This window comes from Salmo salar, chromosome ssa25, assembly GCF_905237065.1.
Source record: "Salmo salar chromosome ssa25, Ssal_v3.1, whole genome shotgun sequence".
In the NCBI taxonomy this organism is placed as follows: domain Eukaryota; kingdom Metazoa; phylum Chordata; class Actinopteri; order Salmoniformes; family Salmonidae; genus Salmo; species Salmo salar.
The window spans coordinates 19,415,224-19,440,967 of record NC_059466.1 but is presented as its reverse complement, the minus strand read 5'-3'; the positions used below and the strand labels follow the sequence as shown (position 1 = coordinate 19,440,967).

The following is a 25,744-nucleotide window of genomic DNA, read 5'->3' as shown; positions in this document are numbered from 1 at the left end:
TTGTATACGTGTTGGTTTGGTTTTCCTTCTTTCTCGTATACAACCCGCTGCGTTTTGGTCCTCCATTCCAGCCGACAACCGTTACAGAACCTCCCACCACAAATGGATCAAGCAGCGGAGTAAGGAGCAAGGGGAATTCGATATGGACTGGCGGGAGAAATGGACATGGGAGCAGATTCTGGCCGGAGAGGGCCATGGAAGAAGTCTGGTGAGGACCGGGAACGCTACCCGGGAACACGACTGGCGTTTAAGCCCGAGAGGCAGCCTCAATAATTTTTTTGGGGGGGCACATGGGTAGTTTGGCTGGGCGAGGATTGAGCCCCAGGCCAAATCCCCGTACCTTTTCTGGGCAACCAGTGAATGGACAAGTCCCATGCTTCGGGGTAATGGGTACTGTGGCGAGGCCAAGTATTTTTAGGCCGGTATGCGCAATACCAGCGCCCCGCATTTGCCAGGGGGAAGTGGGAATCCAGCCAGTAAGAGCGATGCCAGTTTTGCGCTTGAGACCGCCAGTACGCCTCTACGGTACAGTGCGTCAGCCCAGTCCGACTCGTCCTGTTCCCGCTCCCCGCACTAGCCCTGAGGTGTGTTCCCAGGCTGAGACCTCCAGTACCAGCATCACGCATCAGGCTTCTAGTGCGTCAACCCAGTCCGACTCGGCCTGTTCCCGCTCCCTGCACTAGCCCTGAGGTGCGTGTTCCCAGGCTGATACCTCCAGTACCAGCACCACGCATTAGGCTTCTAGTGCGTCAACCCAGTCCGACTCAGCCTGTTTCCGCTCCCCGCACTAGCCCTGAGGTGCGTGTTCCCAGGCTGATACCTCCAGTACCAGCACCACGCATCAGGCTTCCAGTGCGTTAGCCCAGTCCGACTCGTCCTGTTCCCGCTCCCCGCACTAGCCCTGAGGTGCGTGTCCCCAGACTGGCACATCCAGTACCAGTACCACGCATCAGGCTTCCAGTGCGTCAGCCCAGCCTCGAGAGTTCGGCAATAGTGTGCAGTCCAGAGTATCCGGCAACAGTGTGCAGTCCAGAGTATCCGGCAACAGTGTGCAGTCCAGAGTATCCGGCAACAGTGTGCAGTCCAGAGTATCCGGCAACAGTGTGCAGTCCAGAGTATCCGGCAACAGTGTGCAGTCCAGAGTATCCGGCAACAGTGTGCAGTCCAGAGTATCCGGCAACAGTGTGCAGTCCAGAGTATCCGGCAACAGTGTGCAGTCCAGAGTATCCGGCAACAGTGTGCAGTCCAGAGTATCCGGCAACAGTGTGCAGTCCAGAGTATCCGGCAACAGTGTGCAGTCCAGAGTATCCGGCAACAGTGTGCAGTCCAGAGTATCCGGCAACAGTGTGCAGTCCAGAGTATCTGGCAACAGTGTGCAGTCCAGAGTATCCGGCAACAGTGTGCAGTCCAGAGTATCTGGCAACAGTGTGCAGTCCAGAGTATCCGGCAACAGTGTGCAGTCCAGAGTATCCGGCACCAGTGTGCAGTCCAGAGTATCCGGCAACAGTGTCTAGTCTGGAACAGATGGAGACTGCCTGTGATCAGGAACCGAGGGAGTCTGCCTGCGACCCGGAACCGAGGGAGTCTGCCTGCGACCCGGAACCGAGGGAGTCTGCCTGCGACCCGGAACCGAGGGAGTCTGCCTGCGACCCAGAACCGAAGGGGTCTGCCTGTGACCCAGAACCGGGTGAGTCTGCCTATGACCCAGAACCAAGGGAGTCTATCAGCAACCCGGAACTGAGTAAGTCTGACGATCCGGAACTAGATATGATTAACTGTATATCGAATAAGTCTGCCTACAGTGTGGAACGGAAGAGGTCTGCCTACGATCCGGAACAATGGGAGTCTGCCTACGGCCCGAAACTAAACAAGTTTGTCTGCATTCTGGAGGACAGTAGGCCGGAGCCTGAACCACCTCCTGTATAGGTGGGTTGGGGAGGGGGGGTGTAGCACAAGTGCCGTCGGTGACGGCAGCCACCCTCCCTTCCCTCCCTTTAGTTTAGGGGGATTTTTTGTTGTTGTTGTTGTTTTTTTTATTTTTTTATTTATGAGGTGCATCCGGGGTCTGCACCTTTGGGGGGGGGGTACTGTCACGTCCTGACCAGTATAAGGGTTATTTGTTATTGTAGTTTGGTCAGGACGTGGCAGAGGGTATTTTGTTTATGTGTTTCGGGGTGATAGTTTATGTAGTAGGGTGTTTGATTAATTTTTTCCGTTTCTTTTTGGTCACTGCTCTATGTTAGTCTATTTCTATGTTCTTTCTAGTTAGTCTGTTTCTATGTTTAGTTAATTGGGGTGTGGACTCTCAATTGGAGGCAGGGGTTGTCTAGTTGCCTTTGATTGAGAGTCCTATATATTAGGGTGTGTTTGTGATTTGTGGGAGGTTGTACTTGTTTAGCTGTCTATGCCTGACAAGACTGTATTTCGTCGTTCATCATTTTTTGTGATTTTTGTATACGTGTTGGTTTGGTTTTCCTTCTTTCTCCTATTAAAAAAAGATGAGTATACAACCCGCTGCGTTTTGGTCCTCCATTCCAGACGACAACTGTTATACCCGCTAATAATCCAAATCCAGAAAAGAGATGTCAAATTCTTCAACCACCTAAAAAGAAGCGATTCCCAAACCTTCCAAAACAAAGCAATCACCTACAGAGAGATAAACCTGGAGAAGAGTCCCCTAAGCAAGCTAGTCCTGGGGCTCTGTTCACAAACACAAACAGACCCCGCAGAGCCCCAGGACAGCAACACAATTAGACCCAACCAAATCATGAGAACACATATAATTACTTGACACATTGGAAAGCCTTAACAAAAAACCAGAGCAAACTAGAATGCGATTTGGCCCTAAACAGAGTACACAGTGGCAGAATACCTGACCACTGTGACTGGCCCAAAATGAAGGATATCTTTGACTATGTGCAGACTCAGTGAGCATAGCCTTGCTATTGAGAAAGGACGCCATAGGCAAACCTGGCTCTCAAGAGAAGATAGGCTATCTGCACACTGCCCACAAAATTAGGTGGAAACTGAGTTGCACTTCCTAACATCCTGCCAATTTTTATAAATTCCCATATCTATTGGGTGAAATACCAGTGTGCCATCACAGCAGCAAGATTTGTGAACTGTTGCCACAAGAAAACGGCAACCAGTGAAAAACAAACACCATTGTAAATACAACCCATATTTATGTTTAATTATTTTCCCTTTTGTACTATTTGCACATCGTTACAACAATGTATATAGCCATAATATGACATTTGAAATGTCTCTATTCCTTTGGAACATTGTGAGTGTAATGTTTACTCTTCATTCTTTATTGTTTGTTTCAATTTTGTTTATTATCTATTTTTTGATTGATTGAAATTTTATTTCACCTTTATTTAACCAGTTAGGTCAGTTGAGAACAAGTTGTCATTTACAACTGCGACCTGGCCAAGATAAAGCAAAGCAGTGTGACAAAAACAACACAGAGTTACACATGGGATTAACAAACATACAGTCAATAACACAATAGAAGAATCTGTATACAGTGTGTGCAAATTAAGTAAGGAGGTAAGGCAATAAATCGGCCAATAGTGGCGAAGTAATTACAATTTAGCAACTGACACTGGAGTGATATATGTGCAGATGAGGATGTGCAAGTAGAAATACTGGTGTGCAAAAGAGCAAAAAAACAAATATGGGGATGAGGTAGGTAGTTGGTTAAATGGGCTATTTACAGATGGGCTGTGTACAGCTGCAGCGATCAGTAAGCTGCTCTGACAGCTGACGCTTAAAGTTAGTGAGGGAGATAAGAGTCTCCAACTTCAGTGATTTTTGCAATTCGTTCCAGTCATTGACAGCAGAGAACTGGAAGGAAAGGCGGCAAAAGGAGGTGTTGCCTTTGGGGATGACCAGTGAAATATACCTGCTGGAGCGTGTGCTACGGGTGGGTGTTGCTATGGTGGCCAGTGAGCTGAGATAAGGCGGAGCTTTACCTAGCAAAGACTTAAGGATGATCTGGAGCCAGTGGGTTTGGCGACGAATATATAGCGAGGACCAGCCAACGAGAGCATACAGGTCGCAGTGGTGGGTAGTATATTGGGCTTTGGTGACAAAACGGATGGCACTGTGATAGACTGCATCCAGTTTGTTGAGTAGAGTGTTGGAGGCTATTTTGTAATTGACATCGCCAAAGTCAAGGATTGGTAGGATAGTCAGTTTTACGAGGGTATGTTTGGCAGCATGAGTGAAGGAGGCTTTGTTGCGAAATAGGAAGGCAATTCTAGATTTAATTTTGGATTGGAGATGCTTAATGTGAGTCTGGAAGGAGAGTTTACAGTCTAGCCAGACACCTAGGTATTTATAGTTGTCCACATATTTTAAGTCAGAACCGTCCAGAGTAGAGATGCTAGTCGGGCGGGTAGCGATCGGTTGAAGAGCATGCATTTCGTTTTACTATTATTTAAGAGCAGTTGGAGGCCACAGAAGGAGTGTTGTATGGCGTTGAAGCTTGTTTGGAGGTTAGAGAGAGAGAGAGAGAGAGAGAGAGAGAGAGAGAGAGAGAGAGAGAGATGAAATACTGCAGATATTTTTAGATTGTGCTTGCATGCGCCAGAAGAAGAGCGAGTGATAATGGGCCCTCCCCGGACTGACATATCCTCCTGAGCATAAGACTCACTGGCTTGATTAACATAGCAGGGCTGCTGGTTCAAACAGATATCCATGTGCAAATTGTGGACTTAATATGTAAATAAAAAAATTGTAAGAAATGGCCAAGTCTGAAAAAGTGCTATTTCTGCTCTCATAGCTGCAAGTGCATAGTGTATCTAGTTGTCTACCTAGAATGGAAATCTCTGAACAGTTGTTTTGATTCGGTAACTCGTCCTGTTGATGTTTTGGATGTTTACTGCAGCATCAATCTACAGAGGTGTAGGAAAGGTTGCATTGCCTGGCAACAGCGAAATGAGACTATTCCGGGATTACTGTCATAAACTAGTCACTATTTTCTCTGCTTCCGTTTCCTCGCCTTAACTTCAGCAGCTCTTGCACTCCATCACATGGGCAGGTGAAACAGAGAGAGACAGAGGAACAGGCAGAGTTCTTTGACGTCACAGGCACAAACTGGGGCTATAAAAAGCCACCTGCCAGTACATACAGTATAAAACACGGTGAAGACTGAGAAAAGCTTCTGAAAATACCGGTTATATATCGCCCTATGATTCTGTGTGTGTGTGTGTGTTAGTGTGTGTGTGCTTGCGTGCACATCTGTGTGTGTGAGGGGGGGTCTCTCACCACTTCTGGAAGCAGCTTGGTGGCCAGGTCATGGATTGCTTTTCCTAGAATACACAGGGAGGACAAGATGAAGACCACCCCAAGGACCACGCACGCTCTGTGGACAGACAGAAATCAAGTCTTAGGGCTTCTTCCATTGTCATCCTCCAGTAAAATTGGAAGCAAAAATATTCACAAAAACATATTTTTAAATAAATGTTTACGTTTTTTTTGCTGCACCTCACCGTGGTACACTTAAATAGATGTATTGGTTCTCCAGGGAGCCATAACTGTTTGTGAATGCTACTTTAACACAGGTGTAATCAGGCATAGAGAGGCAGGGGAGATCTGTTCCAATTAAATAAAAGTGAAAAGCGTCTGTTCTCTGGGTTCCTGGCTACGGTTACAGTAGCAGCTTCACAGCTCAGTACTTTGGCGCCAGAGAAAGATGTTTGCTTCCTCTGCCATTTCTTCCCCATTTATCTCTCATTTTGACACTTCCGCAAAGGAGGAATGAGAATGTCTCCATCCATCCATCCATCCCTCCCTCCCTCCACCTCCATCCCCCCCCACAGCAGGCGGGCATAAGATGGATGGTAGATGGGCGGCATTGTCCTTTATCATTGTAGCGCCTGCAGTGCTGAGGAAGTAGCTGTGACATGCCAGAACAAGGCCGTCAACCAGGAACAAGATGTAAACTAGGACGAACCCCTGTATTACTGTGGAAGATGTACTGTATCATTGTACACTGAGAGATATACTGTACCTGGATGTGGCTGCCTGGACTAAAAATACATTTAATGTCTCAACAGCTCAATAATGTAACGTATGAGACACACTGATATAGATTCAAGCCAAAGGGAATGTACAAGGCAGGTTTCTGAAGATAATAACCCAGTAGGCTACTAGGGGAGAGAGAACTGTTGTTATGGTGGTGTACATGGGATGTTCTAATAGGGGACACCATGCAACCTGTATGTTCAATGAGATTAATATGAATTTTGTGCCCATTTTACTCACATGTACTCCCTATGGGCGGAGTGGACAGCTGCGGCATTGCTATAGCGCCACAGCACGATAATTGAAGATAGCACGTCCAACGTGGCGTCAAACTGCATAGACAGACAATCTGCTATTAGGCCTCCAGTGGGGATACATCAAATAACAAAGTATATAGTACAGTACATGCAGGAAAACACTCAACTCTAGTCCCACCTCCCATTCCCCCCTACTTAAACTCCATATGCTCTACTAACCGACTACACTGGTTACTGAACAGTAGGATAAAAATCAACATTCAAGTCTGTCAATTTAAAATAGAGATATCTGCCTCAAATAACCCCATCCGCCGATGTCGCACTTCCCCACCTGTGGTGAAAAGTGACAGAGCTAGAGCGGTGTATGTCAGACCATGAGACAAGCAGAAAATCGGTCTTCTCACAAAATTGTCCAGAGTGTCCGAACGGTTTGGCCTACAAACTATTATGACCCCTCTATAGACATGGCCTTAACAGCTCCTCATTGGTTCATTATCATCCATGTCTAATATGCTGACTCTCTAGTAACCTGTCCTCGTTTCCCTGACATGACATGATACCTTCTTTTATAGCATTCTAGAGCTTCCCACAGTATCTGTGGGGATATTTCTGTTATCACACAGTGTTCTGATGTGCTCTCATGCTTCCCTGGCTGTTACCAAGGAAACAAAGGCAGACAACTTGAATCTGATCCCAACCAGAGTTAATAAATTAACACCATGACTTTATGACTAATTAATAAGTATAAATGGAACTCACTGCAAATCCAAATGCTGATGCGCTGTGTCTCATGAATGAAACAGCTAGAGAGAAAGAGAGAGAGAGAGAGAGAGAGAGAGAGAGAGAGAGAGAGAGAGAGAGAGAGAGAGAGAATAAATTAATACCTGAGGAACAAAATACAAAGGATTCTAACAACAAAAGTAATGATAACAGCAACATCCATGTAAATATTGCTCTTTCAAACACAGACAAACACACGTACACACGGACAAACACAGACACACACAAATCCTTTTTGTTATGTAATAGTTTACGATTTTCCAGGTTCAAAGATCAAAACACTGATAACCTATTCTGTTTGTACATGATTCATTTTATCAGCACACCTTAAAGAGTAGCTTGAATTGGAGGAGAATTATTCAGAGATTAGCACTATACTGTAATAATCTTTGAGGAAAAATGGTATGGATTTAAACAGCTATAATCCTACACGGGGAAGGTTTGTAAGGCATAGAGGATAAAGATCTGTTAACACGTTCCATTTGATTTCTCCTCAATACTGGATTGTTAGAGTTGAGAATGTAACAGAAGATTATCCATTAAAGCATCTTATACATTCGTAGCATTTGACTCATCAGGCACTTAATGGTTATAATAGCAAGCTTGAGTCATCTGATTCTGGCCCAAATTCTCCATATTCTCTCCATCCGTTTCTGTTCATTCTGTCCTTGTGAAGCTGGGGGCTTTTAAGTTTCCTCTGTGATGTGTTCGTTTTCAGGGCGGTAACAGTCCCACGGGGCGCCCTGTCGCTAGGCAGATCACCATGGAGACGGGCAATCTGAGTGCGAGCTGAGCTGGAGGAGAGTTTCAACAGGGCTTTTATCTCAGTCTCTCTATCTTTGATCCACCAATCAATGGCTGCCATGGAGACTATGATGTGACCTCTCTGGTCTAGGTCTTAAAAGGCTTAAAAAGGGTCTGTGGCGTAGGGGACCATGGTGACAGACAGACCCATGACGCGTGATGCTAAGATGCTCTGGCAGACTGGCACCACATTAGAACTACCAACTTCCTCTTATCCCGTCAGTCAACACCGTAGGCCGGGTCGATGCAAATAACACAAACAAAAAAGGGATCTGCGGGACAGTCTGACAGTCCAACAGTCAAGTGAGAGAGAGGAACAAACAGGCTCACTCCTGGTGACAGCTGGTCTGCTAGCTGCGGCAGCAGTACAGCGTGAAGCAGGATGAGTGGATCTGCTGGCCGTACTGTCAGCATCCAGTCCTGTACAGGGAGCCCTTAGGTTGTTCTCTTCCCAAGCCGTCTGGAGGCTGGATCAAGGCACCAGGACGCCAGCCAACACAGCCTGCCAAGGGCTGCCAAAGCTCCGCACTCTCTTCTCCCAGGCCAGGGCTGCATCCCAAATGGCACCCTATTCCCTACATAGTGCCCAGAATGTTAGTCTGCCCTGCAAGCACAGCACCCACACTAACAGACAGACTCACTACTATTGGCACTGAACCATGCAGCCACATACATAAATGCACTCACTCAGAGTGATACAGAACCCAGAACAAGACAAGCAATACAGCAGGTCACTACAGTGATGCTTATCATTAGCCTTGGCACTGACCAGCACAGCAGTTAGCCTATAACAACAGCAATTGTATATTTGTTTCAGCACAAAGTGGGATCAGTAATCCATGCATTCATTTCCACAGAGAAGACACTGTGTGGGGTAATGAGGAGGGGCAACAGGGATATAGAGACAAGAGAGGCTTCCATGCTGGTGAAATGGGTCAGGGACCAGGGTAAGCCTGGAAATGTGACTGTCTACATTCAAGAGCAATGACCATGGGTGAGGGAGGGGAGGAGAGGGAGGGATGGGGCTAGTGTGTTGGGCGATGGGGCGAAAAGGTATTGAATCACGCTAATAAGTGTAGCCTTTTATCCAGCCAAGGAGTCAAAGATAAGCAAAAACTTGAGCTGGATAAAAGGCAAAAAAAGTCTCGCTTGACAGACTCATGAAAACATAAGATAGATAGATCTCTGTTGCTGGTATTAATGCTAGTGATTCGTTTACCCAGCTTGGCTTTCAGAGGCGATTGGCGTGTCAGAAAATGTACCCGTTCCGTGTCAAAACAAAGAGAGACGGCAGTGCTGCAAAGCTTTGGTGTAGAAGGTCTCTTTGTGATTTATGAAAGGAGGCGCATGGAGGAGCACTCAGCACTCGGCTGATAACACACATTTATCAGGGAGCCAACCATGCCTGACAAGCAGCACTTTAGCTGGGGAGAACATAGATAGTATACAGATACAGATGAAGATGTTGTTATTGAAGATATAGGATGCTTCCGTTGTTGGCTTGAGAATTGACATATTCACATCTAATGAACTACTCTTACACGCAATACAGTAAATAATATTCTGTGGAAAACAGAATATGATGTAGTGTATACAGGGTTTTGCATCTCGTTTGCTTTTTTGTTCTGTTCGATGAATCTTGTAACGACAGTATTTTCACAGGGCTAAGTTTAATTGGACTGTGACCCCTCACCTTAATGTCCCTTTCTTCTCCATCTCCTCAGCATCAACTGTCCCCTCTCTAACTCACAGACAGCCTTATCTCGTATTCTCCTCTATCTTCAACACTGATCATAAAAGTGAGACTGGGTATTTCCATAAGTAAGACAAATAGCAGCGGAGCTCTCAGTGGCAACTAAACACATCTCATTTTTCTACCTCATTTCTCAACATGTCAGACACACATACAGTAATGTGCCATAACTAGAAATCTGGGTGACTGGGTGAACGCCAAACCAAAGCAGAGTCGTTTAGTTGGCAGGAGTGGCACTGCTGAGCCCAGGGTCGCAAGATGCTACACTACACTACAGCAACTGATCTCACATCAGTCCCCACTTCTTACTTCAAGACATTAAAGCAGGAAGAGGAGCTGTAGAGGTGAAAGAAAGTAGCTTGGTAGAAAGATACCCTCATAAAGGCAGCTTGCTGTCAAATGTATTGTATCTGAGCAATATAGTGTGTAGCTATCCTCTTTCTTTCTTGGAGGAAAGATAACCATGCTCCTCCTATTAGGAGCTGGTTGGGCTCCCAAATGGCCCAACCACAGGGTCTAAGGCACTTCATCTCAGTGCTAGAGGCGTCACTACAGACCCTGGTTCGATTCCAGGCTGTATCACAACAGGCCGTGACTGGGAGTCCCATATGGCGGCGCACAATTGGCCCAGCGTTTGGGTTTGGCCGGTGTAGGCCGTCATTGTAAATAAGATTTTGTTCTTAATTAACTAAATTGCCTAGTTAAATGAAGGTTCAATAAATAAATACAAAATATATATAAAAAAATGTACAGTGCTCTGCTTTCTAGAGAGTGTTTCGGTTTGGAACCCAGTCCTAGTACTTTAAATGAACCCCAGATTCTGGCTAAATCCCTTCAGAGGATCAATACAAAATCTACTAGAACAAAATAAATTGCTGTCAGCCTTGTCCCAGGGGACAAGCATCACACCTCGCCATGAACTGTGATTCACGCCCCTTTAAACCCCAACTCCACTCCTCTTCATTAAAAAAAACCATCATTCACCCTGCTATGACAAATAGCTCTGACAGACTCGCAGGAATCATTTGCGGCTAACGAGAAATGTAACTATGTCCCTCTTCCCTCTTCTTAGCGGCGAGACCCAGATTCCGGGGTGTAGTCAATAATCTTGGGAGAATCCAAATGAATTGGGGAGGGTCATCTGCAATCATATAGCATCTCTTATCTTAGATGGATGCAGTGTTGTCAGATACCAAAAACATAAAACCCCATCTGAGTGTAGAAAAGGCAGAGAGAGAAAGAGAGAGAGAGGCTGAGCTTGAGAATGCAACAGTAATATGTTTTGTGAGGTGACTTTCAATGGCTACACGAGCACTGCTTCCATGAATTCATTCACTTTGCCATGCAGAGACTGTTAGCTAGCATGGTTATTCCATCAGTCAGACTAATGATGATGCTCTGAGGCTGATTACTATAGTATAGTCCTATTACACTGTATCTCACTGATGACATCCTACATCACTTTAATCTAGTTTAAATGGTCCATAGGTTGCTATTGATTCACTATGGAAATTCAAGGAATTTGAAGCCAGTCCTCTTAGTGACTAAGAGAAAACGTTCAAAGGAGACTGGATATTAGAGTTATGCCACTCAGAATGTAACAAGCTTCACCACAGCTAGTGCAATTCTGATTCCAGGAAAACTCAGTGCGTTACCTGTCCTTTGAAATAATAAGAAGGAGAAACAGACAATCATCTTCTTCAGAGGCAGACTTTCAAACCTTCGTGGAAATTGGATGCTCTAGAAATCACTGGCAGATCACTGCAGGGTGTGTTTGTGTGTGTATGTGTATGTGTATGTGTGTGTGTGTGTGTGTGTGTGTGTGTGTGTGTGTGTGTGTGTGTGTGTGTGTGTGTGTGTGTGTGTGTGTGTGTGTGTGTGTGTGTGTGTGTGTGTGTGTACTAGTGCATGTCTGCATGTGAGAACAGTGTTGTTGAGAGAGGTTAGCTATGGTTTAGTCCTTTATCTTGGTCCGTTAGCTAATTGTCTCATGTTGATAAACATAACTAAATCCTTGGTGCAGCAGCAGCTGGTTTAAACAAAGCCCTTGGCTCATGGATCTTTTCTTCTTAATTAGCAGGCGGTTATACAATAAGACCTCTGAGGAGCTTCAGCCTCCCACTGCAAGACCACTCAGACCTCTCCCCTTCCTCCCAAATCACCCCCTTCTGTCCTCCGCTTCCTCCCAAAACACCCCCCTCTGTCCTTCACAGAGCCTCAGAGCAGCGGCCCAGTTGAAAAGTAGACACATCCGACATGGCTTTACCCCGCTGCTCAGCTGCAATATGTTGTGTTTAATAATTCAGGACCTACAGCACTGGGCTGCTCCACTCTGGCTGAGAGGACCGCTCCAGTCCACAGCTCCCCTGCAGAACCAGGGGAGGAACCAGTCCACACTGGCTCCCCCAGCCTTCCCTTTGTCTGCAGCACCTCTCCCACATCGATTTTAATGCAAACGATCGAATCCTTCAGTAAGGGAAGTGCCACCTGGGATTCGGCTGCCTGCCTGCCACTGAGGCTTCTGTTGTTATGATGAGAGTTTGTGTCAAGAAAAATGGGGTGCAGGCGCCTGGACTAAAGCATGGCACAAATACACATTACAGGAGAAAGTCCTCAGTGGTATCAACATTGACCCACAACAAGAAAATAGACATGGAAAGTGTTAAAATGTTTATATTTTGAGGAAAAACGGTCTCCAGTGTATCAGTATATTCATTTTCTTCTTGCTCTGAGACGCATCGTGCTGTGTGCTGCTGAAGGACATCGCAGCACATTCTCTCACAAAACACCAGCTGAGTGTGAAAACACAGCATAGCCGCACCAAACAACAGCATCACTTTTCAAGGTCCACCAGGCTGTTTGTTCACTAACTGTCTGCAAAGGCTTACTGCACAAAAATGACAATACATTTAAAAAACACTCGCCGTTGATATTAAATCCTGTGGGACTGCATATACTACATACATTTTACAGAATTCGGTTTAATTTTGGCTAACTGAAAATAACTGCTTTGTTTTCTCTTATTGCAAATCCCTGGAGTGAGTAAGCTGGAAAATTACAATTATACACCTTTGAAAAGCATATTTGCACTACTGATGATTTGCTGGTGGAGAACTGAGTCCACTTTACAGAATCTGACTGATCTGATTTACGTTGAGCCGTGGGAGGGCGCAGAGAGAAGCCAACAGAGGAAGAGCTTAATTGGAAGAATTCAGAACAAATATGATGGAGATAACACACATAAATTATTTTTCTCAGACTGGTTTTAACATGTTATGCTCGACCCACCAATTTTCCACCACAAAACATCAGAAATGTACCAAAATAGTAGAACCAGCTCACCTGCTATGATTTGACTATTAGATATGCAATGTTTCCTAAAAAACAAAAAATCTATACAATACCAGTCAAAAGTTTGGACACACCTACTCATTCAAGGATTTTTCTTTATTTTTACTATTTGCTACATTGTAGAAGACATCAAAACTATGAAATAACACATATGGAATCATGTAGTAACCAAAAAAAGGTGTTAAGCAAATTCTTCAAAGTAACCACCCTTTCCCTTGATGACAGCTTTGCATACACTTGGCATTCTCTCAACCAGCTTCATCAGTTAGTCACCTGGAATGCATTTCAATTAACAGGTGTGGCTCGTTAAGTTAATTTGTGGAATTTATTTCCTTCTTAATGTGTTTGACCCAATCAGTTGTGTTGTGATTAGGTAGGGGTGGTATACAGAATATAGCCTTAGATGGTAAAAGACCAAGTCCATATTATGGCAAGAACAGCTCAAATAAGTAAAGAGAAATGACAAAGAGAAGGTCAGTCAATGTGGAAAATTTCAAGAACTTTCAAAGTTTCTTCAAGTGCAGTTGCAAAAACCATCAGGCGCTATGAAGAAACTGGAAAGGAAGACTCAGAGTTACCTCTGCTGCAGAGGATAAGTTCATTATGAGGTGAGACCGTTTTTCCTGTTTCCTGTTTCCGGTCACAACTTGCAGACTTGTTTACGCTGCTGTGCGTTTTTGTTGCCGATCTTACTTTGATACCTGACGGTTTTTTACTTTTTCATTACCGTATATTTTTACTTTTTCCCTCACTCAACTTTTTTCATTCAACTTTTTCACCCCGGAGGTTTTATCTGGACATGGTTCGTCAGGACTTCAAACAGCCGAAGCTAAGTAACATTAACATGATGCCTTCTAATTGCAGTCGTTGTACTTATAATATACAGGAGAACGATCGCCTTACGGCAAGGATAGCTGTGCTGCAAGCCCAGCTTCAGACGCGATCGTTAGGCAAGGGTAATTTCAGTGTAGGAAAGGATGAAACAGCGTCTGTGCCACCAGTAAGTACAGATAGTAACGTTAGTATAAACCCCCTCGCACGGTCCCCGCAGCGGACATCTTTCTCATGGCTTCTGGAGGGAAACGCTGTAGGAATGCTCAACCGGTGTCGCTTATTCAGCCGACAGAAACTTTCAACCGGTTCTCCCCATTAAGCGAGTCGGAGTCGGAGGCCGAGACTTCTCTGGTCTCTACTCCTCCCGTTGTGGGGTCTGAGACGCTCGACGGCTCCCACCATTAGCTCTGACAAATTGAAAACCCTAGTCATTGGCGACTCCATTACCCGCAGTATTAGACTTAAAACTAATCATCCAGCGATCATACACTGTTTACCAGGGGGCAGGGCTACCGACGTTAAGGCTAATCTAAAGACGGTGCTGGCTAAAGCTAAAACTGGCGAGTGTAGAGAGTATAGAGATATTGTTATCCACGTCGGCACCAACGATGTTAGGATGAAACAGTCAGAGGTCACCAAGCGCAACATAGCTTCAGCGTGTAAATCAGCTAGAAAGATGTGTCGGCATCGATTAATTGTCTCTGGCCCCCTCCCAGTTAGGGGGAGTGATGAGCTCTACAGCAGAGTCTCACAACTCAATCGCTGGTTGAAAACTGTTTTCTGCCCCTCCCAAAAGATAGAATTTGTAGATAATTGGCCCTCTTTCTGGGACTCACCCACAAACAGGACCAAGCCTGGCCTGTTGAGGAGTGACGGACTCCATCCTAGCTGGAGGGGTGCTCTCATCTTATCTACGAACATAGACAGGGCTCTAACTCCTCTAGCTCCACAATGAAATAGGGTGCAGGCCAGGCAGCAGGCTGTTAGCCAGCCTGCCAGCTTAGTGGAGTCTGCCACTAGCACAGTCAGCGTAGTCAGCTCAGCTTTCCCCATTGAGACCGTGTCTGTGCCTCGATCTAGGTTGGGCAAAATTAAAAATGGCGGTGTTCGCTCTAGCAATCTCACTAGTATAAAGACCTCCTCCATTCCTGCCATTATTGAAAGAGATTGTGATACCTCACATCTCAAAATTGGGTTACTTAATGTTAGATCCCTCACTTCCAAGGCAGTTATAGTCAATGAACTAATCACTGATAATAATCTTGATGTGATTGGCCTGACTGAAACATGGCTTAAGCCTGATGAATTTACTGTGTTAAATGAGGCCTCACCCCCAGGTTACATTAGTGACCATACCCCCGTGCATCCGGCAAAGGCGGAGGTGTTGCTAACATTTACGATAGCAAATTTCAATTTACAAAAAAAAAACAACAATGACGTTTTCGTCTTTTGAGCTTCTAGTCATGAAATCTATGCAGCCTACTCACTCACTTTTTATAGCTACTGTTTATAGGCCTCCTGGGCCATATGCAGTGTTCCTCACTGAGTTCCCTGAATTCCTATCGGATCTTGTAGTCATAGCAGATAATATTCTAATTTTTGGTGACTTTAACATTCACATGGAAAAGTCCACAGACCCACTCCAAAAGGCTTTCGGAGCCATCATCGACTCAGTGGGTTTTGTCCAACATGTCTCTGGACCTACTCACTGCCACAGTCATACTCTGGACCTAGTTTTGTCCCATGGAATAAATGTTGTGGATCTAAATGTTTTTCCTCATAATCCTGGACTATCGGACCACCATTTTATTACGTTTGCAATTGCAACAAATAATCTGCTCAGACCCCAACCAAGGAGCATTAAAAGTCGTGCTATAAATTCTCAGACAACCCAAAGATTCCTTGATGCCCTTCCAGACTGCCTCTGCCTACCCAAGGACGTCAGAGGACAAAAATCAGTTAACCACCTAACCGAGGAACTCAATTTAACCTTGCGCAATACCCTAGATGCAGTTGCACCCCTAAAAACTAAAAACATCTGTCATAAGAAACTAGCTCCCTGGTATACAGAAAATACACGAGCTCTGAAGCAAGCTTCCAGAAAATTGGAACGGAAATGGCGCCACACCAAACTGGAAGTCTTCCGACTAGCTTGGAAAGACAGTACCGTGCAGTATCGAAGAGCCCTTACTGCTGCTCGATCATCCTATTTTTCCAACTTAATTGAGGAAAATAAGAACAATCCGAAATTTCTTTTTGATACTGTCGCAAAGCTAACTAAAAAGCAGCCTTCGCAAATGGAGGATGGCTTTCACTTCAGCAGTAATAAATTTATGAACTTCTTTGAGGAAAAGATCATGATCATTAGAAAGCAAATTACAGACTCCTCTTTAAATCTGGGTATTCCTCCAAAGCTCCATTGTCCTGAGTCTGCACAACTCTGCCAGGACCTAGGATCAAGGGAGATACTAAAGTGTTTTAGTACTATATCTCTTGACGCAATGATGAAAATAATCATGGCCTCCAAACCCTCAAGCTGCATACTGGACCCTATTCCAACTAAACTACTGAAAGAGCTGCTTCCTGTGCTTGGCCCTCCTATGTTGAACATAATAAACGGCTCTCTATCCACCGGATGTGTACCAAGCTCACTAAAAGTGGCAGTAATAAAGCCTCTCTTGAAAAAGCCGAATCTTGATCCAGAAATTATAAAAAACTATCGGCCTATATCGAATCTTCCATTCCTCTCCAAAATTTTAGAAAAAGCTGTTGCACAGCAACTGACTGCCTTCCTGAAGACAAACAATGTATACGAAACGCTTCAGTCTGGTTTTAGACCCCATCATAGCACTGAGACTGCACTTGTGAAGGTGGTAAATGACCTTTTAATGACGTCAGACCGAGGCTCTGCATCTGTCCTCGTGCTCCTAGATCTTAGTGCCGCTTTTGATACCATCGATCACCACATTCTTTTGGAGAGATTGGAAACCCAAATTGGTCTACATGGACAAGTTCTGGCCTGGTTTAGATCTTATCTGTCGGAAAGATATCAGTTTGTCTCTGTGAATGGTTTGTCCTCTGACAAATCAATTGTAAATTTCGGTGTTCCTCAAGGTTCCGTTTTAGGACCACTATTGTTTTCACTATATATTTTACCTCTTGGGGATGTCATTCGAAAACATAATGTTAAATTTCACTGCTATGCGGACGACACACAGCTGTACATTTCAATGAAACATGGTGAAGCCCCAAAATTGCCCTCGCTAGAAGCCTGTGTTTCAGACATAAAGAAGTGGATGGCTGCAAACTTTCTACTTTTAAACTCGGACAAAACAGAGATGCTTGTTCTAGGTCCCAAGAAACAAAGAGATCTTCTGTTGAATCTGACAATTAATCTGGATGGTTGTACAGTCGTCTCAAATAAAACTGTGAAGGACCTCGGCGTTACTCTGGACCCTGATCTCTCTTTTGAAGAACATATCAAGACTGTTTCAAGGACAGCTTTTTTCCATCTACGTAACATTGCAAAAATCAGAAATTTTCTGTCCAAAAATGACGCAGAAAAATTAATCCATGCTTTTGTTACTTCTAGGCTGGACTACTGCAATGCTCTACTTTCCGGCTACCCGGATAAAGCACTAAATAAACTTCAGTTAGTGCTAAATACGGCTGCTAGAATCCTGACTAGAACCAAAAAATTTGATCATATTACTCCAGTGTTAGCCTCCCTACACTGGCTTCCTGTTAAGGCAAGGGCTGATTTCAAGGTTTTACTGCTAACCTACAAAGCATTACATGGGCTTGCTCCTACCTATCTTTCCGATTTGGTCCTGCCGTACATACCTACACGTACGCTACGGTCACAAGACGCAGGCCTCCTAATTGTCCCTAGAATTTCTAAGCAAACGGCTGGAGGTAGGGCTTTCTCCTATAGAGCTCCATTTTTATGGAATGGTCTGCCTACCAATGTGAGAGACGCAGACTCAGTCTCAACCTTTAAGTCTTTACTGAAGACTTATCTCTTCAGTAGGTCCTATGATTAAGTATAGTCTGGCCCAGGAGTGTGAAGGTGAACGGAAAGGCTGGAGCAACGAACCGCCCTTGCTGTCTCTGCCTTGCCGGTTCCCCTCTTTCCACTGGGATTCTCTGCCTCTAACCCTTTTACAGAGGCTGAGTCACTGGCCTACTGGTGTTCTTCCATGCCGTCCATGGGAGGGGTGCGTCACTTGAGTGGGTTGAGTCACTGACGTGGTCTTCCTGTCTGGGTTGGCGCCCCCCCCCCTTGGGTTGTGCCATGGCGGAGATCGTTGTGGGCTATACTCGGCCTTGTCTTAGGACGGTAAGTTGGTGGTTGGAGACATCCCTCTAGTGGTGTGGGGGCTGTGCTTTGGCAAAGTGGGTGGGGTTATATCCTGCCTGTTTGGCCCTGTCCGGGGTATCATCGGATGGGGCCACAGTGTCTTCTGATCCCTCCTGTCTCAGCCTCCAGTATTTATGCTGCAGTAGTTTATGTGTCGGGGGCTAGGGTCAGTCTGTTACATCTGGAGTATTTCTCTTGTCTTATCCGGTGTCCTGTGTGTATTTAAATATGCTCTCTCTAATTCTCTCTTTCTCTCTTTCTGTCTTTCTCTCGGAGGACCTGAGCCCTAGGACCATGCCTCAGGACTACCTGGTATGATGACTCCTTGCTGTCCCCAGTCCACCTGGCCGTGCTGCTGCTCCAGTTTCAACTGTTCTGCCTGCGGCTATGGAACCCTGACCTGTTCACCGGACGTGCTTGTTGCACCCTCGACAACTACTATGATTATTATTATTTGACCATGCTGGTCATTTATGAACATTTTAACATTTTAACATTTTGACCATGTTCTGTTATAATATCCACCCTGCACAGCCAGAAGAGGACTGGCCACCCCTCATAGCCTGGTTCCTCTCTAGGTTTCTTCCTAGGTTTTTGGCCTTTCTAGGGAGTTTTTCCTAGGGAGTTTTTCCTAGCCACCGTGCTTCTTTCACATGCTTTGCTTGCTGTTTGGGGTTTTAGGCTGGGTTTCTGTACAGCACTTTGAGAATATCAGCTGATGTACGAAGGGCTATATAAAAATAAATTTGATTTGAAATTTGATTAGAGTTACCAGCCTCAGAAATCAGCAATTAACTGCACCTCAGATTGCAGAGCTCAAGTAAAAGACATATCTCAACAAGACATATCTCAACATCAACTGTTCAGAGGAGACTGCATGAATTAGGCCTTCATGGTCGAATTTCTGCAAAGAAACCACTACTAAAGGACACCAATAAGAAGAAGAGACTTGCTTGGGCCAAGAAACACAAGCAATGGACATTAGACCGGTGGAAATCTGTATTTTGGTGTGATGAGTCCAAATTTGAGATTTTTGGTTTATGAGACGCAGAGTAGGTGAACGGATGATCTCTGCATGTGTGGTTCCCACCATGAAGCACTGAGGAGGAGGTGTGATGGTGTGGGGGTGCTTTGCTGGTGAGACTGTCAGTGATTTATTTAGAATTCAAGGCACACTTAACCAGCATGGCTACCCCAGCATTCTGCAGCGATATACCATCCCATCTGGTTTGCACTTCGTGGGACTATAATTTATATTTCAACCGGACAATGACCCAAAACACACCTCCAGGCTGTGTAAGGGCTATTTGACCAAGAAGGAGAGTGATGGAGTGCTGCATCAGATGACCTGGCCTCAACAATCACCTAACCTCAACCCAATTGAGATGGTTTGGGATGAGTTGGACCACAGAGTGAAGGAAAAGCAGCCAACATGCTCTCAGCATATGTGGGAATTCCTTCAAGACTGTTGGAAAAGCATGGCTGAGAGAATGCCATGAGTGTGCAAAGCTGTCATCAAGGCAAAGGGTGGCTACTTTGAAAAATCTACAGTGAGCGAAAAAAGTATGTGATCCCCTGCTGATTTGTACGTTTGCCCACTGACAAAGAAATGATCAGTCTATAATTTTAATGGTAGGTTTATTTGAACAGTGAGAGACAGAAAAACAAAACAAAAAATCCTGAAAAACGCATGTCAAAAATGTTATAAAATGATTTGCATTTTAATGACGGAAATAAGTATTTGACCCCTCTGCAGAACATGACTTAGTACTTGGTGGCAAAACCCTTGTTTTGGCAATCACAGAGGTCAGACGTTTCTTGTAGTTGGCCACCAGGTTTGCACACATCTCAGGAGGGATTTTGTCCCACTCCTCTTTGCAGATCTTCTCCACGTCATTAAGGTTTCGAGGCTAACGTTTGGCAACTCAAACCTTCAGCTCCCTCCACAGATTTTCTATGGGATTAAGGTCTGGCGACTGGCTAGGTCACTCCAGGACCTTGATGTGCTTCTTCTTGAGCCACTCCTTTGTTGCCTTGGCCGTGTGTTTTGGGTCATTGTCATGCTGGAATACCCATCCACGACCCATTTTCAATGCCCTGGCTGAGGGAAGGAGGTTCTCACCCAAGATTTGACAGTACATGGCCCTGTCCATCGTCCCTTTGATGCGGTGAAGTTGTCCTGTCCCCTTAGCAGAAAAACACCCCCAAAGCATAATGTTTCCACCTCCATGTTTGACGGTTGGGATGGTATTCTTGGGGTCATAGGCAGCATTCCTCCTCCTCCAAACACGGCGAGTTGAGTTGATGCCAAGAGCTCCATTTTGGTCTCATCTGACCACAACACTTTCACCCAGTTGTCCTCTGAATCATTCAGATGTTCATTGGCAAACTTCAGACGGGCATGTATATGTGCTTTTTTGAGCAGGGGGACCTTGCGGGTGCTGCAGGATTTCAGTCCTTCACGGCGTAGTGTGTTACCAATTGTTTTCTTGGTGACTATGGTCCCAGCTACCTTGAGATCATTGACAAGATCCTCCTGTGTAGTTCTGGGCTGATTCCTCACCGTTCTCATGATCATTGCAACTCCACGAGGTGAGATCTTGCATGGAGCCCCAGGCCGAGGGAGATTGACAGTTCTTTTGTGTTTCTTCCATCTGCGAATAATCGCACCAACTGTTGTCACCTTCTCACCAAGCTGCTTGGCGATGGTCTTGTAGCCCATTCCAGCCTTGTGTAGGTCTACAATCTTGTCCCTGACATCCTCTTTGGTCTTGGCCATGGTGGAGAGTTTGGAATCTGATTGATTGATTGCTTCTGTGGACAGGTGTCTTTTATACAGGTAACAAGCTGAGATTAGGAGCACTCCCTTTAAGAGTGTGCTCCTAACCTCAGCTCGTTACCTGTATAAAAGACACCTGGGATCCAGAAATCTTTCTGATTGAGAGGGGATCAAATACTTATTTCCCTCATTAAAATGCAAATCAATTTATAACATTTTTGACATGCGTTTTTCTGGATTTTTCTGGGCAAACATACAATATCAGCAGGGGATGAAATACTTTTTTCCCTCACTGTATTTCATAGTTTTGATGACTAAAAAATAAACAAAAACCCTTGAATGAGTAGGTGTTCTAAAACTTTTGACCGGTAGTGTATATCCATATTTAAAGGAATACTTTCACCATATGAAGCAACGTCAGCACAAGAACTGTTCGTCGGGAGCTTCATGCAATGGTTTTCCATGTCCGAGCATCTGGGTTTGGCAGATGCCAGGAGATGCCAGGAAAACACTACCTGTCCCAATGCATAGTGCAAACTGTAAAGTTTAATGGTGGAAGAATAATGGTCTGGAGCTGTTTTTAATGGTTTGGGCTAGGCCCTTTAGTTCCAGGGAAGGGAAATATTAACGCTACAGCTTACAATGACATTCTAGACAATTCTGTGCTTCCAATTTTGTGGCAAAAATGTGGGGAAGACCCTTTTCTTTTTCAGCATGACATTACCCCGTGCACAAAGTGAGGTCCATACAGAAATGGTCTGTCGAGATCGGTGTGGAAGAACTTGACTGGCTTGCACAGAGCCCAGACTTCAACCCCATCGTACACCTTTAGGATGAATTGGAACACCAACTGCGAGCCAGGCCTAGTCGCCTAACATCAGTGCCCAACCTCACTAATGCTCTTGTGGTTGAATGGAAGCAAGTCCCCACAGTAATATTCCAACATCTTATGGAAAGGCTTCTCAGAAGAGTGGAGGCTGTTATAGCAGCAAAGGGAGGACCAACTCTATATTAATGCCCATGATTTTGGAATGAGAGGTTTGACGAGCAGGTGTCCACATACTTTTGGTCGTCTAGTGTATTTGTGCCCAAAGCATTAATTGGAGAGAAAAAAAAACACTTCAAACACCCCACCTCGGACTTTGATCTCAAACAGAAAATTCTTGTTATTTCCTCATAGATAAGGAGCTGGCCCATCAGCAGTCTACTCTCCTGAATATTTTTAATGGCCCGTATATGCCCACAACATTCTGTTGTTGGGGTACGCCCATATCATCAAGGAAAACTATTTTACTCGCACTGTAAATAATTATAGGTCCTATTTTATACAAATCTTGAAAACAGGACAGTTTGTAGAGGACAGTGTTTTGTAGAGGCTGTTTTGTAGAGGCTTACAGAGCCATAGAAAGTCTATGATGTAATTTTGAGTAATTTCACGTGGACACACACACACACGCACACACACACACACACACACACACACACACACACACACACACACACACACACACACACACACACACACACACACACACACACACACACACACACACACACACACACACACACACACACACACACACACACACACAAACAAAGAAACCATATTTCTCTTGGGGCTAACTCAAGTTACCCACCAACACATTAGAGGCCAAACAACATTACAACAGTGTTTACTAAACCAATTCATTATTAGCTTTCAAATCCTTAAGGACTCTTATTCGCCAGTAGCAAGAATTGACACCGCCACAGCATGATCTCAAACAGCTTATGATTCATTATCCTGGATAACCGTAAAGTAATTAAACATTATGGAGATAGAAAAAGAAAAGCATGAGTGATGTACACCTCTGAAGACTAGACAGTGTGAGAACAGGCTATATCTGTTTGGTTCCTATGTTGAGGCCATTGAGTGCAGAGTCTGACAGCTGCCTGGTGCCTGCCTTGTTGTGGCTGATGTGAAAAGGTACACTTTGTATCCAGTGCTACCTTGGCATGTCTAATCTGGGTTGATCTATTGAGGTCACTACAGCAGCCTAACGTTGTCTACTCCCAGCTCCATAAAGGTTCCATGGTTCCACAGTGCCTCTTGAGACCAGGATAACTAACTGGGACTGGCTGTGGATTCACCTGAACTCCTTCTTCATGAACAACATGATTAATCTAAGCTCTGATTACACGCCAGGGCCAGCTGCAGTCATCCACACTGCACCTGCTCCATCCTAACCCTCCCTTTACAGCCATACAAACAAACACACACGGTCACACACACACAAGTCATACACACACACACACACACACACACACAAATGCAAACACAAACCAACACCAATTTCCCTCTCAGCTCAGCTTCAGATGCATTAGGGCTGCTAGCTAACTGGCAATAGGCTGTTTATTTAATTAGGTAATGAGTCTGATGGAGAAAGATCTGTTTGTAGCCAGTACCACTCTAAGTCTCTTTCTCCACAGGGTTTTTCAGTCTCAAATGGATGACTGTCAGCAGGCACAAATGTACCACGGTTCTGGTCTCAGTCATCTTTTACCTTCTGCTGGGTTTGACGCCTCTCTTTCCCTCACCCACTGAAAGGTCAATAGCAGGGTCTGGTTACCGGCTGGCTGACCGCCGCTGGCAGTTACATGGAGGGCAGCGGCCCTTGAAGAAGTTTAGACAGTTACTGTCTGCCAGCTCTCTGTAGTAGGGCTCCCCTTCATACAGACACAGACTTTCTAGTGAGTTTATTATTTATATAACAACATATGTAGGTTGTGGAACATCTCACAGAGAGAGCCCAGTGTGTGCTGTGTAATCTCTCTCTCTCTCTCTCTCTCTCTCTCTCTCTCGCTCTCTCTCTCTCTCTCTCTCTCGCTCTCTCTCGCTCTCCGTCTCTCGCTCCCTTCTCTCCCTTTCCCTGTTTCTCTTTCTCTCCCTCTCTTTGTCTGTCTGTGCCATCTCTATCTATCTACTGCACCCACAGACACATTGACTGCCTGTCTGTTCCAGCTCATTTGGATTAACAAAAGTGAGTTAAACTGAGCAATCATTGTACTGATAAACAATAGGGGTGTTCCGGAACCCTGTACAGTAGTAGCCAGCATGACCCATGGAGTAGTAGGGCTTAACATGCAGAAACCATGTGAGCTTTTCACATGGTCGTACAGAGGATTATAGTAGTTCAATGCATTCCTGGAAGGTTCATTGTGACACGTGTTTATTCCCAGTGGCTGCAGTAGCTGAGTACAGCTGTATGAGTGACTCCAGTGGCCTGATGACCAGGGCTGTGCACACCTGTCTTTTCATCTGATCCTGGTTGATTTGACTGGGTCTGTGTGTGAGTAGGAATCAAAGGCTGTGTCAGATACATACAGTGCCTTCGGAAAGTATTAGTATAATAAGAAGACTATCTAAATCAGCACTAAGCAGCAGTACTTGGTCAGTCCTGAATTGATAGAGATGCATCCTGCCTGCCAGACAGGCTATGAACTACATTTCTATAGCCTCATCCAGCTCACTACATTCCGCACAGTGTTTATTGACACAGCAAATTCTCTGTCTGGACTCTGTCCAAGTCCCTAGAATGTCCTGCTCGCCAATGGTGCTTTGCAATCCATCACCCTGGACAACTGAATAGCAGAAAGCTGCTTACAATTTCTTTCCTTAGGGCGATTAGGGAGATATGAGCAGTCAGTCCAACCCGTTGGGGATAGGAGGGGTGGGGGAAGAGGAGTGTCATTGATTTTCTGAAGAATAGAATCTTTTTGACAGGACACAGTCAGACTGACTGGTCCATGGTTTTAAAATGTTTTATTTAACCTTCTAGGCAAGTCAGTTAAGAACAAATTCTTATTTACAATGATGGCCTACCCCGGCCAAATCCTAACGACACTGGGCCCAATTGAGCACCACCCTATGGGACTCCCAATCACAGCCAGTTGTGATACAGCCTGGAATCAAACCAGGGTCTGTAGTGACAACTCTAGCACTGAGATGCAGTGCCTTAGACTGCTGCGCCACTCGGGAGCCTCAAAGCGGATGCCCAAAGTGACTGTGTACTGATCAAACCAAGGTTCTAAAGTGATAGTTCACTCCAAGATCAAGGATTGGCAGATATTGGCAGACATTTTCCATTTTAAAAAGATAACTATTGGTAATCCTGAATAGTCCACCGACAACGTAATGGATCTCTCAGTAGAAACAATGTTTCGGGTCAATAGACCATTGTCAGCATGCCAGTGTCGTGCCATCCCCGGGAGCAGACAGTGCTGAGCCTCTCCTGAGAAGGGCTGTGTCTGGGTTGGTTGAGAAGCGGAGGAAAGCTGGACTGGTCCAAACTCGCTGGTCTACATCATTCTTTTATTTTTAGACTGAGGGGCTGCTGCTCTGGCTTTTAGTGGCAAGAAGCAGCGTTGGGAATACATTAATGTGGTCAGTCATTGTGTTTCCATAGCAGCTAACCCAGCAGTGTTTCTCCACTGACGTGCATCAACGGCCTCAATCTAAGATATGGCCTAAAATGGCCGCCGACATGTCTGTTACCCTATAACCAGCGTTTTGAGGGAATATTGACGTAACATACATAGCTAAATCAACAGTATTTGATATATTGAGGTGTGTCATTTATTCAAAAGAGAGACACGTCACGATCACTGTCTTCAAACTCCCTGTCATAAATGACCCAAGGTGCAGCGTGCATGTAATTCCACATCGTTAATGGAAGTGAAACCTTTCACAAAAACCAGGTAAACAGAAATCAAACGTGACACAACTGTGGCGCACACAAACACTCACAGAAAAT

General features: G+C 45.1%; 1 protein-coding gene across 2 annotated transcripts in view; it reads right to left on the bottom strand.

Moving 5' to 3' along the window:
- LOC106586306 (transmembrane protein 163) overlaps positions 1-25,744 on the bottom strand; it is a 110,539-nt gene that overhangs the window by 6,918 nt on the left and 77,877 nt on the right. For both annotated transcript variants that reach the window (XM_014173457.2, XM_014173458.2), the window contains exons 3-5: positions 7,050-7,093; positions 6,274-6,365; positions 5,275-5,371 (exon numbers count right to left, since the gene is read on the bottom strand). In XM_014173457.2, the coding sequence (XP_014028932.1) occupies positions 5,275-5,371; positions 6,274-6,365; positions 7,050-7,093 (233 nt within the window). The remainder of the gene's footprint in view (positions 1-5,274; positions 5,372-6,273; positions 6,366-7,049; positions 7,094-25,744) is intronic.